Raw genomic sequence first — 20,661 nt, 5'->3', positions numbered from 1 at the left:
TAACATCTTTCTTAAGGCAGCACTGCAATTACTTATCAAATGTTTGGTTTTCTCAGGTTGACTTTTATCAAGAAGCAAAATCTCTACTTAAAAATAAACAAAAGCAGACTCAGAAATTAGTAAATATATTTTAGATTGTACTTGGAGAGGCATACATATTTTTATAAATTCCTGATGGCAAAATACATATCCATTCAAGTGTTTTTAGTTGTGAAACAAAGTAGTGAAATACTTGTCAGCAGGCAGCCGCTGTCCAGGTACCCACTAAATGCCAGCAATGAAGAAGAAGGAATCACACAGCCTCTCATTTGGTATGTTATTACAGCCACAGGACATGGCACATGATCCTACTGAGGTATAAGACAAGAGTGATGCAACTATTCAGGTAAAACAAATGCATTCAGGTATAAGCAAAGCTCTATAGCACCTGCATCTCCTCCAATTTGCCTATACTTTTGTTTGACACTTTTCAGGGTTAAATTCTGCCCTATATTCATCCATGAAGACAGAGACTTCTCAGTCAAATGACAAATGTAAATAAATTATTCTGGTCTGCCCTGAAATGTCAATTTGAAAAAAGAAATACACATATGCTCAGGTAGATTTATGTCACATGAGAAGAGTGAATTTTCAGAATGTCCACAGCCCAATGTCGGCAAAGGCCCTCTGGAAATAACAGGAGATATGCATGTTAGAGCCATGCAGGCTGCACCCTGCATTCTACAATTCTCCTTCTGGTTATGTCCATCCTCTTTACTACATTTAATGCAAGCAGAAAAACAATGGAAGTGTTTAGGGGATTTACTTATGAGTTTAACCTGCTATCTGAATCATACACAGATTTCTTGGAAATGATGTCTAGATCCTGAAGGATAAATGTAACCTGGGGTTTTCTAGCAGGAGTTTCCATCTCACAGTACAGTAATGAAGATCCCAGTAGCAAATCCTGAGATTTTAACTGAAGGCAAGGAGACTAATTTTTATACATCACATAGACTCCACTTTATGAGCTGCCAGTTTGCATATAGGCAATAAAAAGCACCCTGGCTAAATACAGACATTGGAATAAAGTGTCAGTTAACAGTTAATTTCATCATGCAAGTGTTCTTCTCCATGCAACCTAATGAAGAAAGATTATTGTAAGATAAGAGCACTGAAAAGGAAGAAAAAAAAAAGAATAAAGAGAAAAGAAAAAGAAATACAAAAAAATCACAGTGTTGCACAGAACCAAAACATCCAATTATGCTTTGATCATGGCTTGAATTTTAAATGTCACAGTCATCATTATTTTCTATCTCACAATTTCTTTCAGTGATTACTTGATATCTATGATATATGTCAGACGTACATAAATACAAAGCATGTTATAGGCAGGAGTAGTAGCTTATCTTGCAGACATAATAAAGCCCATCTCTCAAATTTTATTGAGAAGCCTGTCAACAAAGCAAATCAAGCACGGAGTGGAAATAAGGCATAATGCTTAATTCCCTCAATCAGCATTTTCCTGCTTGCCAGAAGCACCTCTCTTGGGTGGGCTGACAAGGTGCAAGCTAATTTACAGATCCAGAAGGAGTCAACTGCATCGAGATAGCACTGCTCCCACGTTAATTAAGAGGAAACTGAAAAGTAAAGTTCACTCAGAAATGCCAGTGAGGGAAAAAAACCTCAAGGAAACATTGAGTGTTACGAAGAGCAAACAACAAAGTGATCATCAGATCTTCCTATCAGTCAAATTACTGTTGTTTCTATAGTAAAGATTTAAGAAGTGTTACATCAAGCATACAGATGAGGTTACTTCCTATTTAGCTGGGAGCATCTGATTAAAAATAGTATTAATTTTCACTTTCACACTCATTTTCATCTAGAGCATTCAAAGCCACAGAGGAACATCAGACATTAGGCTCTAAGACTGGAGGGCACAGAGGAGCTGATGAGACCCACACCAAGCTGGCTTTCTGGAATGTAAGTTTTCTCTCTTTGGATGGACTCCCTCTAAGTCAGCCCTTTGCCTACGTTGCAGAGCTTGTAAAATGAAGCCGCTATCTCACTGGTCCTTTGGGTATGGGGAATGTTACACAGGAGGACAAAACTGAGGACCAAGGAACTGCCCAAACTTTATAGATGCTGTAAACACTTTACGCCTGAGCTCAAGATGGTATCCAATAAGCTACTTACGGCCCATAGACTTTATCATGTACCTCAGTTTTACCTGTTGTTTCTGGTGTATAGAAATGGCAAAGACTGCTGAAAAGAACCAGTCAGCATTTGGTATCTCATACGTTTCACCCTCCCCAGCATGGGATGCAACATTCTCCTCTAGGCTTAAATTTAGGCAGTTAAACCACGGTGGGACTCACAAGGGATCGGGATGAAGTGCTCTCCTCCTGTCTGACATATGAGACTCTCCTATGACTCTTCTGGTGTTCTACGTCAAGTGCCAAAACTCTTATACTACTTTGTGTTTTCTAAACACATTTTATAACTAATATTTTCTAGTTAGCAACTATTTTTTTCTAATTATTTTCTAATTAACTATTTTTTCTATTAACTAATTTTGTAATAGGATTCACAGACACAGAACAAGTCTCAAGAACCTAGGTAGTTACAACACAGGTTCAATTAATGTTTTGTAGGATAAAGTAGGTAACAGGATGAAAGGTAACTGAAGCTCACTTAAGTGTTTTCAGACCAGAGTCATTGTTAGTTAGCTTTTAAAATAACACTGTTACTTCACTTTGAAATTAAATAATGAATCACTGTATATACAATAGAAAACAAGCACTGCTTTAATATTATTTTTCTTGGAAATACATTTATTTACTCTAGCTAGCTAAAAGAAAGACTGATTTTCTTGCTCTCTGATCCTTTCCCACAAATGATCAAAGGTGTTTGTCATGTTTCACCATTTACCCAGAACAGCAGGGTGTTCCTCAGTAGTCTGCTCCTTTCAGATCACTTATGTCTGCTGGAGAGACCACTCCTTTCAAACATACTCAGTGCTTGATAAAAATCGAGTCTTTCACTGACCCCTTCTCTAGACTGTGCGTTCTCAAAGCACACAACCTTATTTAGTTCCTGTTTTTCCTTGAGAGGAGCATGCTGGTTTCTAAACCGATTTATCTCATGCCCTCATGATACCAAACAGTCTTAATAGCAAAGCAAACCAAAGAAAAACACTCACTTACTAACACATAAGCTTTGGATACAGTATTAGGGACATCACAGTTTAAGAAAAAAACAAACCCCAAAATAGTCTGACCTGTCAAAGGATATGTTTTTTGATGTCACCAAAGACTTTTTCCAAGATGAAGCAAGTTTGTTGCTCAAAACCATTTTTTTCCTTTGCAGCCCCTTTAGCTTGCTGGCCATCTTGTTCCCTTCTATTCTAAGCTGCTTCCCCTTCATGATACCACTCAACACCACAAAAAATGAGAATTAGCCTATATACATTATGAGCATATTTGTATAGTAAAATATTGCCTCAGAAGTCACAATATAAATGAGTAATTAAAAGATTAAATTTCTTTTTATAATTCATTCTATGTTTGATTGCAAGCACCTACCTGAACATGTCCCCTAAGCCTTTCAACATTCCCTTCTTTGCCTTAATTTTATCCTTCTCTTTATCCCGATCTTTCTTCTTTTCTTTTCCAGCCTTTTTTCTGTCGCCTTTATCTTGGCTTCCATTCATCTGTCTCTCCAACGAGTGGGATGGCTGGTCACTTGCTGTGGACACAGATTCTCTACCAGATCTTGAGCTCTCCTCTGTGTCTTCCTCCACTGAAAGCACATATTAAGAAACATCAGTGGGATAAGAACAAACAACAAGGGCAGAAGGCTTTTTGGTACATTCCATAATGTATTTTGAAGCAGGATACATGCACAACAATATTTTTTTTTCTTTTAATCAGTATCAGCTCATGTAGGGTTCTCCTGGAATGTTTACTTGTACCACTAAACTCTCAAAAGCAAGGAAATCACCTTTGTAGAATACTCTGCGAAACATGATTTGTGCTTTGTGGGTATAAAGAGGATTAGCAAAGTGATGTTAGCTGGACCTTTTTGTCACAGTATCTAAATCAGCTGAGAAGAGCTTTAGAAATAACGGAAAGAAGAAGCAACAGCAGTGCAGCAGAAAATTCTGTCAGAAAATTCTTAGGAATATTCTCATAAAAATATGAAAGTCATTAAGGACTGTTAATGCTCAATACAAGCCTTAATAGACTTCTTCTTCTGCTGCAAGTAACATAATGGTTTTGTCATGCTACTTCATTTCCCAGAGCAATTTAAAACACATCATGCACCATGATTTTTACTCTTGCTTGAGATGAGGCAGCCTGGGAGGTTCAGGTGGGGAGATCCTATCCAGTGAAACAAGTAAAAAACTTTAAGGGCAGATAACATAGCTTTCCTGTTTCTAATCCAAAACCAAGACTCAGAGGATTTTAAAATATACCCAAGGTTAGATTTAACAGACCACATGCATTTCAGAACATCTGACAAAAAAATTAGGAAAAGAGACTATATATTCAAAACCTGAATACTCCTTCAGTAACTTAGTGAGAAAGAAAAAACCACATCAAGCTTCTGGGTCAGAATCCTGCAATCATTTTGACTTAACTTTTAAGTACAAAAAATATACTGCATGGCTGGTGAAACTGACCTTCCAGGAGAATTAACACTTTATATCATCACATCATAAGTAGGGCTACACCACCTCTCAATTTTCCAACAGGCAGCACAAAGCAGAAATTAGAATCACAGATGCATATTTTGTGCTGCCTCCTGTAACTCTAATGAATACAAAGGCTCCAAACAACTCTTGGCAGTAAAAGTCGGAAAAAGTTTGGTTTATATATACACAGTCTATGGAAAAGACTTTTTAAATATTTTTTGTGCTCAGTAGGATTCAGAAATGGCTATGCCTTGTAGAAAGGAAAAGGAATCGTTTTTTCAGTTTAGCACATTTACTACTACAGATAATTGCTTCTGCCAATATTATTGTTTCTAGGCCTCAGTGACTCTTCTACAGCCGACAGTAGTGTGTAATTCTTCAGAAATTTCTCATAGGTTACTGTAGAATCATAGAATATCAACTTTCTTTTCTTAGTCATCATTCATATTCACCTTACAAGTAATTCATTGAACCTGAAAAGTCTACAAATCACTGACTGAAAGCCATTCAATATCATATCTTCTCTCCCTCTCTCAGATACTTGCCTACAAAAGACTGTTTATTCATCAATTTTACAATACACAGACCTGTCCATTAGACTTAGCACTTATTCCCTGAATACCGCAAGACTTCTATAAATATTCACCAGCCCTGGAAGGTATATTTCAAGAAAACATACCACAATGGAGAAATTTCAACATTAATAACTAATTCTGAATCTCAGCTAGTACTACGAAGTAAAGACAACCAGGAAAAAAAGGGGGGGGAAGGGTAGAGGGGGCAGACAGGTCTTGGCATTTCATGTTAACTTGTTTTCAGAACTGCTATAAGTGGGTGATGCAGCTTCTCAGTTGTAGGTACAGTTCTAATCTTTGGGTAATTCTATTTTAGAAAATTAATAAGCCTCTCCTATACATGCTGTACTTTTACTCTTTTTGGTCACAGTGTTTCTTAGTGTCTGGGATGATATTTAGTTATTATTAAAAGAGTAGTGGAAAACCACTTTAGAATAGAGAAGCTAATTTTTTTGCATGTTAATTTATAGCTACAATCTGTTTCAGTAAAAAACAACTAGACATTTAAAGATTGGACTTGCAAACAGATATAATTAGTAAAAAAAAAGCATGAAATTTCTGACAAATTTTGAAGTAAAATGCTTATGTGGTACTTTCATTGCTAGAATTTTAAAGATGAGTCAATTTTGATCTATAGTTGTTCACACTGAGATAACAACATATTAAATTAACCCTAAATATGTATTAAGTGTACTGTGCTATGCTGAGTTGCTGAACAACTTGTCATAACAATGCTTCCTCTTATTATTTATTTTGCATATTCCATGGAGAGAATATTGTCTCCTTTCCACACTTGTGCTACAATAAATATTTATCTATCATACACAATTTGCTTGCAATTAACTCTATAGCTTATATTGAGCCCTGTGAACTAGGATGCCTGTTTTCCTGGAGTAAACACTGGTGTCTGTACTGGACTAAACAGATTTCCAGATTTCTTAAAAGGACTCAACATGAAGAAACTTGTTTCACTTTTATGCAGCACAGTCATTCTGCAATTAACAAACACCTAATTGCAAGTGTTTAGAACAAATGCAAATGCTGCTCAATTAAAATTCAAGCCCAGGCTACAAAGGAAACTTCTAATTTTTAAGTTGCAGTAATGACATCAGGTTACTGCAAAACGCAGAATGTATTTGTTTTGGTGGTGTTATTTTCTTCCTTTCCTGCAACCTCCTGCCATCCCCATTCAGGATGCTGAAGTCAAAAAATTAAATTGGAGTATACTTTAAACATCAATTAAACCTCAAAACTAGTGTCATTTTATGAACCATACTGTACTATGGAGAACTACACAAACAGGTAATATGAAGCTATTCTCCTAATTAGCTCACAAAATGGAAAAGATGCACATGAGGAATCAAAGCTACTTAATGTGAAGCTATTTTGCCACTAAGCTTCTAGGCTTCGTATTGTGATATTTAATACAGCCCTAGATTCTAGCAATTAAGATTCAGCAAAAGATTAGAAAGCTTTGTCGATCTCTCCCAATCCAAATGCCTTGTTCTCATTCAAGACACTAAAGATAAATATTTTGCTTCCAGTCAGCTATTTCAAGTATTAAAGGGGGGTTGGAGGGGGAAAACCATTAAAACTCACACACACATCTTCTCAAATATTTTATACAATGTTACCCCAGAACTAGTCACTTCTATCTGACTTACATCCTACATTTAATTATTTATTGGCAGGTTGTTCCAATAAAAGCAGGTACATTCAGAAGAGAGTCAGTCCGTTTGCCACATATGCTACCTGTATGCTTATGGCTTTTGTACATGCGGTGGATGACATGTTAAGAATTCCTGTATAAAATACATTGCAGTGTTATTATTTGCTACTCCAAAGAGGGTCACTGCCTGGAAGAAAGAAGCACTCTTAACACTGAAACACTTGGAGGAGAAAAGGTTAAAAAAGCTAAAGACAAATGGATCCAACTGAAGTTGGTAAATTGACCACCAACATGTTTGCCTGGGGTTTATAATGTAAGAAAGCCACATTTTAATTTAAAACAATTATGGAATAATTAAATACAATTAAAAAAAAACAGCTAGGTTGTTATGGCAGCAGTTGCATATTAGTTATGTTAGGACCAGACTGTTAAATTAACTTCTATGTACTCATATGTGCCCAGAATTTGTCCAGCTGAACACAACATTTGTTAAATTCTCTGGAACCTAGAGCTACGTGTAATTTACACAAAGTAGAGCAGACTGCAGTGCTTTCAGTTTTAACACAGACACAGATGCACTTTTGGAAAGACAGATAAAATGGCTAGGCCAGCTCTTCAGCTCTCATGGCCACCATGACAAGAAGACCTTAAGGACTGGATTCTGTCCAACCAACTGACCGTATTTGCATTGCTACTTATACGCTTCTATTAACCTGGCACTGAAAATCTCTGGATTACTTCTTAGATGTTCTATTACAATATATGAAAGCTCTTAAAACACAAGCAACTCTGCAGAACAAGTACTTCAACATACATCATTTGGTCACACCTTTCTCACCCTTCTTTACCGTGAGATTCGAGAACATCCTTGCTCTTTCTTTCCTATGACACTGAGATGGCGCTTGCTTCACCAGTCCTAGATGATTTCTTTCATACAGAGAGATGAGGGCAAAGACTCAGTCTGTGGTATTTCAGTTTCAGCCAGAAGGCTTTGTCTGGTTTCTGCCACTCCCATGCAAAGGATGCAAGGCCACCAAATAGTTCCTTGCTACTTTCTATGCATTGCATCGAAAAGCTGAAAAAACCTTACAGTATTCTCATAAACTTATACTCACCAAGAAAGCATTTCATGACAACAGTTTTACTATATTTTTGATCAAATGAAGTTAAACCATCTGTAATGTCTGGATAAGCTTTCTATATCTGATGCCTCAAAACAGGATATTACTATCAGTGGGTTCAAACCAAACAAGGCCTTTTAGAAAAACATGGTCTTAAGTCCCAAAAGCCCATAGGCATGCAGTTTGGAAAAATGAGTAGGGTCACTACACATTTTATCATACCTATGCTTCCACTGGCCAGAAAAAGATTGACAGCCAGCAGCACCAGACCAGCATATAGCCTCACTGCTGCATGAAATTACTAGGTGCTGGAAAAGTGAAGCAGAATTAATTCTGCCTGTAACTACCTTTGAGAAAAGTGACTGGCAAAATGACCTCCCTTTCAGTCTCAGAACACTTTCAGAAAGAGGCAGATTTTTTTTAAAAAAGCAAAGGGTTAAAAAATATCTCCAAGACTGATTACACAAGTAGCCTCTAAAAGACTATTAGGGAATGACACTTACAAAACAGACTTTCTGAAATGACAGAAAGTTATAAAAAGCAAAGAGTGAAAAAAATCTCTCTTCAAACCTTTTTTTGTTAGCATCCAGGCTAAATATTTTACTACTTCATCCTTCCCCCCCATCATCTTCATTCATAAACTTCTAACTAGCTGGAGGTTGATTAAAAAAAATTTTGCTGGTGTGTGACAAGTTGAAAGTAGTACAACATGAAGGTTAAAAATTCAATGATTTTAATACAACCCCTGATTGAGGTAATTTACCATTCATACTATTTTACCAGCCTATTCTTACACAGTTCAATAATGATAAGGTTAGCTTTGAAGTGATTCTTTTATGTTAATGGCATTCTCCACATGTTGGGTCATATTTCGGGTTAAAGAACTGAAAATGTAAATGAATGCCCATTAGGATGGGTAATAGCTGATCATTAACTTTATATTTTATTAGATCTGCCAGCCTTACTCACTCTAATTAAAGGACAGTGATTTCTTCCCTTTCCCCTCCCCCAGATACGTACCTCTCCAGATGTACTCTTTGAAAGTTAGATGCACATATTTTGGTAACATAAATTCAGAGTTTTGTCTTTCTGCATATTTTCTCTAATTTACATTAGTAAATTAATTAGGTATCTTACAGAAAATTTTCAGAGTAATTTAAGTAAATACACTCCTAATAGTCCTATTTTCTTATTTTAGAAAGGAAGGAAGCTACAGAGTGTTGCAATCTGTTAATACATATGGAGGGAAAAAGCCTGGAAAATATTTGGTGAAGTTAGTTTTATTCCTTAAAAATCCTAAAATTATCTTCTACTCCTTTTCTAAAGGAATTATGTTAACATTCTTTATGTACAGTAATGGTTTACTTACAAGTTTCCATGCCTTCATCATCATCATCTGCTACAGGTTTGTCATATGATTTGTCTATGGCAGCTCTGAAGCTTTCATTGCAGCCTCGTCCCCGGATAATTCGTGGGCGCGGGCGGTGGAAGGGAATATCACCATTCAGAGTCACCTCAGCAACGGCTGTCTGCAGACTTTCTAATGAGCTGGATTTCTTCAGACCTAATGAAGGCCCCACATCTCTGGTTGGGGAACCTTAGTGATTTAAGGGAGAAAAAAAAAAGTAATTAGAATTAGTATTGAGAACTGCATGCTTGATTATGCATATCCATCCTGAAAGTCTTTGGGGACACACTTAGCATTATTCACATCATCTCTCAATAATCTGTAGGGAATTCTCCACAGATTTGTTGGTCTCAGTAGTGAATGAGTATGTCAAGTCATAGGCAACGAAACTGACAACGTTAGCAATGCCTGCCTTTTCAAATCAGTGGAGACCAACATCCATTACTATTATTTTAAACAACCTGAATGATAAAGTAATCACAGGGCTTTAAAAACATAGCCCATAAAACCAGCAGAGGTACATATCTAATGGTATCAAACAATATTATTAATTATTTTTGCTTTGAGCATAAAATGTTATCAGTCCTAGCAACTGATGAACAGAGAGCAGATTATGGGCATGAATCCTACTGTGTTTAGAGCAACAGTCTTGCAAAGTAGCCTGACTTCTGGCTTCAAGAAACATGTTGTTTGCTTTTAATTGAGTTTTAAAGACTTGCATCAAATTGCTAACGATTTCATGATGAAATGCTTCTGAGAAATATCAACTCTCTTGCTGGGATTTTGTGAAGTTGCTTAAAAACAATCTGTGGAAAGGACTCAATTAGACAGACAATACCAGTTATTCAGCTGGAAAAGAAATGCATTCTTGGCAGTCTCCAGGTCGATGTTTGGGCAGCACTACAGCTGGGGCTGAGGGCAGCTCTTACCACTGCAGCATGCCCGGAGGTGTGCCAAGAAAGCCCCAGACAGTATTCTGCAAAAACTTTTCCTCATCCCAACTTTTCTTCAGGTTTATGGACTAAATGTCTAGCTTCTGTTTTTAAAGACACACACTCACAGTGCAAATCAGCTGACAATTGCACAATTAAATCTCATATTATAGGTAAAACTGGGAGCAATCTTTCAGGCCCAGGGGGAGGACAGGAGGGGGAAATCACTGCATTTAGTTGGAAGTTATTTTATTCAGAAGTACAGTATAGCCATGGCCAGTTTTTCCATAGAACTTGGGCATAGAGAGCAAGATGAGGTCAGACATTATCATCATAGCTACTTTTCCTGAAGTTATGAGACCAGAGCCCTCACCTAGAATGGGGATACCTCACTTTTTCTCTACCTAAATGCAGTGGAATAGAGAAGAGTGTTGCGACAACACAGCAGTCACAGGTGGTGGGCTGGTACTCAGTTGATATCTGTATCCTCATCTGACAGAGGCACAGAAAGATAAATTTCTAAGTCAATCACCACTGAGAGAGAGCACCAAGAACTGAACTCTCAGAGGTACCAAACCAATGAACAGTACATTTGTAAGCAAGGTCTAGTGTGACTATGCAGTAAAGAAATTTACCTGTATTTTTTTTATCTCAGAATAATAAAAGTCTCTGCAACTGATTCCTTTTCTGGTAGATATTAAGAGGGAGAAGAGACAATACCTGTCACCGTTCTTTAACAAAGCTATGTGAAGTTATGTTTAACTGGGGAAAACTGCTACTTTGCTACCGCAAACAGCTTCTTTCACTATTCAGTACTGAGTGGGGACAAAGAGTGTTGCTGGATCTACAGAAGTAATGCTGAATAGCAGCATGGCAAGTCTTCTCCATTTCGTTTGTTAGCATGGTATGTGATGGAGCAAGGAAGCAAACACTTTCATTTTCTATTCAACTATTAAAAATTCTTAGTAATTACATTAAACTGAAGTCCCTCGCATCAAATAAATTCAAACAGCAGCTGTCGAAGTATTCTCTTTCAGCTCCCCTACTGACAAGATGAAACTGTAAATAGAAACAAAACCGAAATCCTCTTGCACAGGTCTACACAACTCCTGCAGTTTGGTTCCCCCAGCAGTCCAGTCCTGCTGCTTGGACCCTTGGCCAGAAATAAACACATCCCAACAGATGAAAATTTTACCTTGATGAACTTTAATCTCCTAGAAGAAGCTACACTCTCACTCACAGCCTGTACTTCTTGGAGGGCTGAGGGTCATGAGGATGGTCTGGGGGCACAGCACAGCTGCTGGGATGAACAACAGCAGCCAGCTGGGACAAGGAAGGCTTGATAGCTTCCCAGCTGTGCAAACACGCTACAGACCAGGTTCGCCAAACTTCTGAAAATGGGCTGAAGTCTAAGGCATTTTTACATGGCACTCTCTTCACCAAGTAAAAGAACTCCAGTTTAATTTAGATAGCACCCTATAACATTGTCCACTTTCTAGCATATGCCAAAATTTGCTATTCCTCCACTAATGCCTTCAGTACACAAAAAAGAGATTTTATTTTGTTTTTTACTTTTCAAGATTGCATTTTGCCAAAAGCAGTCCATAAGACAGGAAAAATGAATGAAACACTTTGAAGGAAAAAAAAAGAGGAAACAGGACAATCATATATAAACCAGCTGTTTGACAGATTCAATTTCATATACGAAAGGAAAGGGTATCCTCTTACACGGCAACTTACTGTAAACTTCCTTATTCCACATTCTGCTTTTCAACCTTCTAAATGAGATGCTCATATATCTTTTCCTAATTACCGAGTGGCTCTTTTTGTAAACAGTAATTATAAAAAGGCATTTATGTGCCCATTTATGTTCAAAAAGAATGTTTTAAAAACATTCTATTTCCTGCCACCCAATACAGATCTTTGTGAGAACTGTATTTATGCAAGTTGTGCTTTCCCAAAGGAAAAGTTAGATGGGACATGACCTAACGTTCCTTGAGTACTATAAAACTAATAATGGATTACAGAAATTATAGGAATCTTTATTGAACTTGGGTGGCCATGAACACAAATGGGGAGGGAAAGAGGGAAATGTCCTTTTGCAAGCAATTTAAGCACTGTGATCATAAAGCTATGTATATTTTAATACCTTTGCTAACTACTATGGCCACTTCATAGCAAGTCTACTGTTTTCCAAATACATAGTTAAGCCTCCCTGTAAACCAAGTTCAGAATTTATAACTATAATTCACCAGTCAGAAAGTGACTTGTTTACCCATAATCTGGTAAGAAACAGCAAACTTTCTTTAAAATGGATTCTGTTTAAAATTTATGAGTCACATCAAAACCTTGTTTTCTAAATACAAAAATGTCAGCATTTTCTCCTAGCTGTTACAGCAGTGGTGGTAATCATCAGAAATGTTATCTGCACAGAACAAGTTCTATTTTGACACTAGAATGTAAAGTAAGGGAAAAAAAAAAAAGAGGAAAAGACACATCTACCTAAAGCATCTTTATATAACCGAGGGATGAAAGGGACTCTTTTATAATTTTTAAAACTCAAAGTTTATCAAAATTTTCCTTTCCAACAATTTTTTTTAAATATCCTTTGAGGTAGATTCATCCCTGTGTATGACAGCAGCCCTCTGCTCAGCCACATAGCTTTACTCTATATGCCACACACCCCATCTGTCTCCCAAGGGCTTTGCAACATGCTCCCACCACCCTGCTGAGCCCATCCACTGCTCACCGCACATGCATTGCCACTCCCTACATCCCCAGCCAGCCAGCCCTTGGGGACCACAGCTCAGCCTTGCCCTCCAGGTCATGCAACCACCCTGTGCTCATGCATAACTGCGCTGGCAGTGTGTGTGTCTGCTCTCACATGGCAGACAGCCCCCACCACGTAACTTCATAGCATGTACAGATCCACTGAGACCATTAATACACATACAATCACATGAAACCTACATGTTGCAACCTGCTCCAAGCCCTTTGTTTTTCCCTTATACTCATGATGTTTAACAGATGATTGTGCTTCTACTTCTCTCACCTTACATTATTGTACTGTGGCACAAATATGGATGATTTGCAAAGGCAAAAAGCAGTGATAAAGGATATATGATGTTTCCTTCAGTGTCTAATTTTAAAGGCTAGAAGGTAAAGTTTTCATCAGTACTTCAAGTGATTTAAAATGACAATGCTGTTTTTTACTGAAACATTATTTTTATTAGTTCTTAGGTTAAATACTACCAGAAACTGATGCCAAAAACTTTCTTCAATTTGAGCAAACCAATTTTGCAGAGGCACAAAGTCTACTTTCTTAAACGACATTAGCAGTGAGTGCCTATTTACTATCATCTGCTCCATTAGATTTGATAAATTTCTATTTCTAGTTCCCTTAAACTAAAAAAGTAACATTTTGGTGAGAGCAGGGGAGGAATATAGCAAGCAACTGCAAAATAGTTCAGTTTTGCTTGCATTTAATGAAACAATTTATTGTAAAAGCACTGTGTAAAAATAAATAAATAAACTATTTAAATAAATGTTCTTTGATTTCTTTTTTTTATTTTGCATTTTGACAATCTGTACCTGGAAAAATAACCACCTAGAGCTATAGTACGCGCAGGACTCAATAAATAGGCCATGCTCAATTGCTACTGAATATACTTCTAACCTCCAGGATGATCTGTAAACACTGCAAGGATTAAGAACTTCAAATGAACTATAGAAAGAAAAATAATTAAAAAACTATTACAGTAACTAGGGCTGGTGAGTTTTACACTCTCCTAAAGTACAACTTTAACTGCAACAGAGTTTGTTTTCGTTTTTTCTAAAGTAAATATATGCTGAAGCTTTCTGGCTTCTAGAATTCATTAAAACATAGTTCACCACACATTTGAAGCATTTTTTTTCTTAGAACCAGACGATTTTTAAGGCAAACTACAGTAAGTGGCTTGTTTTACAACCACATCCATCTTCAGTAATGGGAGATATCCAGTGTTTATATACAAAACTTGGTTAAAAGCATACCAGATAAATAAAACTAAAGTACAGTAAAAGGTGTTTTTCCTTTTTTCCAGCCACTGGGCTTGTTAAACACACAATATATAACTGCTTAGTCCAGATGGTTATGGTCATGCTCTTTCACCCAAGTTGTCTGACTTGTCTCTTTTTTTGGAATTTAATCCAGGTGTTACACATAGACAAAAACTACACTCGATTAATACCACCCCCTATTGCTACCACCAAAGCCACTATGCACTCTCAAAATCTAAGCATCGTATTTTACTAAAACACAGGTTTTACACCTTTTTAATCACATCTCATTCAAATAGGCAGACAAGAAAATGAAAAATAATTTACAATAATTTTGAGTTTGATCTGTAACTCTTTTTTATGCAAATAATGTTCAGGGGTGAAAGCAGTTCCTAAGCATTGATTATTACCACAACCATTAATACAACTCATATATTCACACTCTGATGGCTTTAATCCTTCAAAACATTCATACATTTTAATATTGTGTACTCATTCTCAGTTTATAAAGCTGCAAGTCTGTGGCCAAATTCTGCAACATTTTAAGAGCTAAAAGTATTAGCTGTTTCAATAAAAAATATAATTTTATCGCTTGATTACTTACAACTTTGCAGTATTCCTACTCATGTTGTAAAGTGTGGTTAAACAGAAATGCAGTTGTGAATTATTAGTTCTAAATTCTGTAAATTCTCTTACTCACCAAATGATAAAGTAAATAAATAATATTTTTGGGGTTAAAAAGGTGAATTGTTCCCACTTAGAGCTAAGTAATGTTATGGTGTCCTCTGCATCTAGTCTAATTAAAATAGAATTCCAAAGGTCAAAAGCTAACTTATATTAATAAATCATAAAGGTTCGTAATTGCAGTTGGTGCATTATTTTAATTACTAATAAAAAATATGCTTTGATAGCTATTTCTCATTATCCTTGTGTGAAACATCACAATCAAATCTATGTGGAAAACATTCTATTTAAATATTCTTTTGTTCTGCTGAGATGCTCAGGTTTCAGCACCAAAAGCAAATCAACTCGCACAAATAATACTCAACTCACAACACGTATCTGATGACCACTTAAGGCAAAGGTAGCAGTTTTCTACTTAAAATAATTATTTCCAAGTACTGTGTTGGCATTGTAATAGTGAAATATTCAACTCTTTTACATCACCTTACGGTACATTAGAACTTGAAGGTGGGAGGAGATTTTCCAAGATTTCTTTGAAAGGACAAAAAAGCCCCAAACAACTGCGAATATATATGAGTTCAAAGTGTATAAACAGGTGCCTTCTTACATTCACATACATGGACGACCTGGTGGAGTATACTACCCTAGATATTTATCTCTATAGAGAATCTTCTTTTTCTGTATGACTTGATTATTCACAGCTATAGAAAGCAGCCATGCAAGTACTGGAATATTCATGTTTTCATGCAATTTGACTGGCAGTTCTGTAATTGTGGTAAGCTGCTTTGACCAAGGTTTCTATAGCAACAGCCTTACTGTCAATTCTTACCTGTTTTCTGGTCATCCATTGTACTGAGCTTAGTCTCGTCAGCTACTGTTAAAAGGTAAATGTATAATGGTTAGCCCAGTTAGTGCCCATGCCCCACATGCATCCAACATTCCTTCTTGTTTTGCATATTTTTTGGTCAAGTTAGGGGACCTCAGCAATGTCATACTTCATGCAAATAAACTGCAACAGTAAGCAAACATTCTGGGTAGAACTGGCAGCAAACTAGTAACCTTCATGCAATGTCAGTCATGTTCACATCACAGGCAGGTACAATATGTTATTTACACGTTAGCACATCACAACTAGTCAAGACAAGTCAATACCACCAACCTCACTGTCCCCTGGGGAAGTTGGTGAATTAGGGACTGTAGTGAAGATATTCACAATTATTGTAAAGGAGTGAATTATATTATATTTCATTATTCTGAGCAGGGAATTTGGCGTCTTTCAACAATCAAAACTCACTGCTTAAGGTTACTAGAGCCTGCACTCCAGAATCTCAATTCAACCGCAGAAAAAAAGATGGGCTCGTTAGCGACTACTTATTCTCAGTTGTTTTATCAGTCAAAATTATTTTAATTGACTGCCTGTCTCAGCCACTGCTATTTTATAGGGCTTCTAACATAAATATTAAAACTTGAGTCTCAAGCAGATGTCAGACTAGCCTCATTTTCTAATTCTGAATCCAGCTACAGATTGAGAGACTATGAAGGGTCTTTAAGGCTAACTGCATTATGATCATGAACTGAGAATTATCCTGTTTACCCAGAACCACAGTGTGGTACAATTTTATGAAGTTTCAGCTCCATTTTAATAAATAGCTTTTGTGCTTATGTATAACCATATATCCAGAGAGCTACTATATTTAAATGTATGGACATTTACAAAGTGGTACAGACAATACACAGGCCACTTGGCCACTCACGTTAAGAATACTTTACTTCCCGCCACTAGACTTTGAGTGCGGTAGTAATGCACATCAACAATGTGTTTGGAATTACAAAATCTATATACTTACAACATGAAAATCAGGTTCAAATAAAATAATTGAAAAAATATCACTCACTACCTAGATCCATGCTTTTGGATTTTCGTGTTTTAACAAACTCCAACTGACTGGCATCTGAAAATTGCTTTGTACGCTTTTCTGACATGCTCTGGCGTCCAAAACCCTCTCGCTGGAAGGCAAGCACTGGATCAACATCTGGACTAAGAGTGCTGTAGGAAGGGAAAAAAATCATGCAAACATTTATGAAGAACACACAACCTTTCACTCTGCAGAGAAAAGCATTAATTTAGCATGTGACTTCTACCAACGATAAAGTACACATTTTAAAATAAACCACTGCAAGTAGTCAGTTACGCACACAATGGATTTGTTTTACTGCATTGAGCAATTCTAGTTGAGAAGTATCAAGAATTTTACTTATGACTTTTAACGAACGATATGCATATCCAGTGTACTATACATATACCATCAGAATGCACAGCCCCAACACAGGAATAATTTGATGGAGAATAAACCAGCTCCTTTTTCTTCATGAGAAACAAATATATTCTGTTGATAGTGAATTACTACATTTGTCTTCATGATAAAGCGCTTTTAGTAAAGCATAAATAGAAACTGTCCTGCCTGACGCCCATAGAGCTTTAAACTTCTTAATTTAAATACTTCACATGAAAATTTTTTCTCCATATGTAAAAATGCTTTTGATTTTTTCATACCACCTCCTAGTTTTAACTGGCTATGAAAGACAAACATATTTTTTACTCATCACTTCCCTACAGTGCAAGTATCTATCACAATGATTGCACCACCGAATCAGAAATTGGGGTATGTAGACTGAGCTTCAGTCTCTTCTACAGTTTTCTTGCATGACCTTGGCTGAGTGAGTCACACCTTCAGTGAGCAGTGATCGGTGTTTCATTGTGCGTCATCAGAAGCATGCTGATGATAGATTTATTAATGTTGGTCAAACATTAACAGAATCATGAATGCAAGAATGCAGGTAAAATTTGGTGTGCAAGCTAAACCTTAAGCTTGCAATGTGTCACCATGGCCACAACTCATGTTAAAAATGAAAAAATTAAAAAAATGCAAGATTACTCATTGCTAATAAATAATATGAAGGGAAATTCACACAAAGATCTTATGGCTCCTGGAAAAGGGGAGAGTATTAGAGAAAGCCTAAAGACAAGCCCAAAGAATTTTGATTTCTACTTCAGCTGGCACAAAAAGAAATCAACAGCATAAAATACTGAGGGGAGAAAAGTATTTGCACCACTGTTACCTATCCTATAGGAAAAAAGATTCCTCAAAATCCTCCCTCTGATTATTGTTGTACTTCAAGACAAAAAGAAAAAAGGATAAAAAGCTAAATATCTTGTCAACAAAACCTCTAAAACTAAGTATCATTCAAAATACTGTATGGGTACATGTCAGTGTTCAGTACTACGCCTCAAAAGAATTATTTTCCACTTTAAGGACTACATATAACACACATCTTATACCTATAGAGAAATAGGCAAATAGTGAATATCTGAAGAAACCAACTTACACTTTTAAATTCTGTAACATGCATATGTTTATGTGTGCCATGTACTGTAATATATAGAAGCATCTTTGATCAAGGCCTGGGTATTAGGCAAAACAGTGAAGAGAGGTAAGGAGAAGTGTCTAAAGGAATCAAGTACTGTAAAGGATGAAAATCACAATCTGCATTACCAGCAGCCTAGAAGAAATTCAGCCTAGTAGTGGCAGACTTACAAATAATAAGATATGTGTATGTGACAGGCATATAATACTTAAGTGAGAGCAGGATCAGAGCTTATATGAATAAAAAGTCAATGTCAAGTGCCTTTTGACTTTAATGTTTCTGGCTCAGGCTCATAATGTTTTACATTTAATTACTGCAACTATTTCAGAGATGTCTGCACAATTTAGCAATGTTTGAAGCATATGCTTAAAAGCTCTGATGAATCAGAACCTGAACTCAAAAATAACTACTTAGCCCTCACTTTCACTCCCACAAAATAGGGAAAAATTATCTCCACATGATAGAAAGATAAAACAGACAAGGCCAATATACACTTCTAGAATTTACAGCATGTAGCTGATTAAGAACCACCTAAGTCTGAAAATGTCCTCAAAATGACTCAACTGAACTTAGAAGGTTTCAACGCCTTTTGTAATCAGAACATAAATGACTTTCCCAGGCCACACAGGAGTTTCTGGCGCACTGCTAGTCAACCATGTCTCTGAAGGCCAGAAAAATGTGGTTTTACTAAGTGAGAATTTTCTCTAGCAACATCTGTTAACACAGCTCACATTAGTTAAAGATGACCAGCTTCATCTTGCCGAACAAAATGTATCCTGTGACACTTTCTTCAAAAAGGGTGAATTTGTAAAACTATTTGTTTTGGCTGCATGCTCCTTTTTTCATATGGAAAAAAGAGAGCTATGAGGTCTGGACATGGTGTCAGCAACCAGGAATTCTAGACTGGATCTCAGCATTTTCACTCACACCACCTCCTTTAGGGGCTCTTTCTCTCCGTTTCCCTTACCTACCCTTATCACACCTACTTTCCACACACACTTACTAGGTGGATTATTCCTTTGTGTTTGCTTAATATCTTGCATATTAGAGGCACTACTTAGCACCAAAAGTTCCTTGTTCTCTGACATCACATCTCAGACCTTTTTACTGTACTAACATATGAGCCCTATCTAGAGTCATCAGTTTTCATGTCCTGGTTTATTTGTATTATTAATGACACATTACTGTATTTTAGTAATTAAGGAAAAAGCAGATTACAGGAGTTTGAATGCCAGTACATTGCCTAAAAGTATTCAAAAGCCCTCATGAAGATCCACAACTGGAAAAGCCAGTGAGCAAAGAGGAGGAACTAATGCCCCTAAAAATGCCTCATTTTAATATTTTTAAACTACATTAACAAAAGACAGAAGGTGAATTTAGTGCAAGTCATTAAGCAATGCCAAATGCAATTTACTATATTCTAGCATACTTAACAAATAAGATTTCTGGAATGACAGCTGATCCTTAAAAGAATGTAACCGTCTTCTGACCCTCAATGTTATTAAAATTCCACTTATTAATCCTGTCTTATTGCCCCTTTGTTTTCATAACATTTTCATCAAGGATTAGGGAGATATTGTGAAGCTGGAAAAGCTTACATTTTCTTCTGTGATTCAGAACAGCTGCCATTCTTGTTTGGATAACCCTTCATCCATATTCTTAGTTTTACCCTCTGTGCCTTCCAGCAAAATCATACAATGCACCTTCGTTTTACAAGCCTTCCTTCATCCATTAGCAGCAGGAAATTAATGCAACAATCTAATTCTGCTGCTATTTACTCTTTTACAAATAGAATACATTAGATAGTAAGGCGCTGCACTGATCTACACCGTTAAGTGCAATTGTATCTAAAAACCCTTACAATTTCTCATACACATTTAAAGGTTTTGAGCATGATCAATTCCAAAATATCTAATCCTCATTTTGTTTACTGTTACTTTCATTTTTCAAGAGGTACATGAATAGCAAGATAAGCTGCAGAAGTAAATGCAAAGGCATCTGCAGGTTTCAAATGGGCTCGTACTTTATGCTGTAGTTTTTTGCTCATATTCAGCTAAAAAAAAGTCCCTCATAAATAATCTATTATGTGCAGCCTCGAGTAATAGTCTATTTAAACATCTTAAATTCTCATCT

At 36.6% G+C, this 20,661-nt stretch overlaps 1 protein-coding gene across 1 annotated transcript in view; it reads right to left on the bottom strand.

Moving 5' to 3' along the window:
• The window catches only part of PARD3 (par-3 family cell polarity regulator), a 450,917-nt gene that overhangs the window by 137,871 nt on the left and 292,385 nt on the right, over nt 1-20,661 (bottom strand). The window contains 4 exon segments of the mRNA XM_034070217.1: nt 3,564-3,780; nt 9,410-9,637; nt 15,932-15,976; nt 17,001-17,149. Of these exon segments, the coding sequence (XP_033926108.1) occupies nt 3,564-3,780; nt 9,410-9,637; nt 15,932-15,976; nt 17,001-17,149 (639 nt within the window).

This window comes from Melopsittacus undulatus, chromosome 1, assembly GCF_012275295.1.
Source record: "Melopsittacus undulatus isolate bMelUnd1 chromosome 1, bMelUnd1.mat.Z, whole genome shotgun sequence".
Classification (NCBI taxonomy): domain Eukaryota; kingdom Metazoa; phylum Chordata; class Aves; order Psittaciformes; family Psittaculidae; genus Melopsittacus; species Melopsittacus undulatus.
This window is presented reverse-complemented; position numbering and strand designations above follow the sequence as displayed.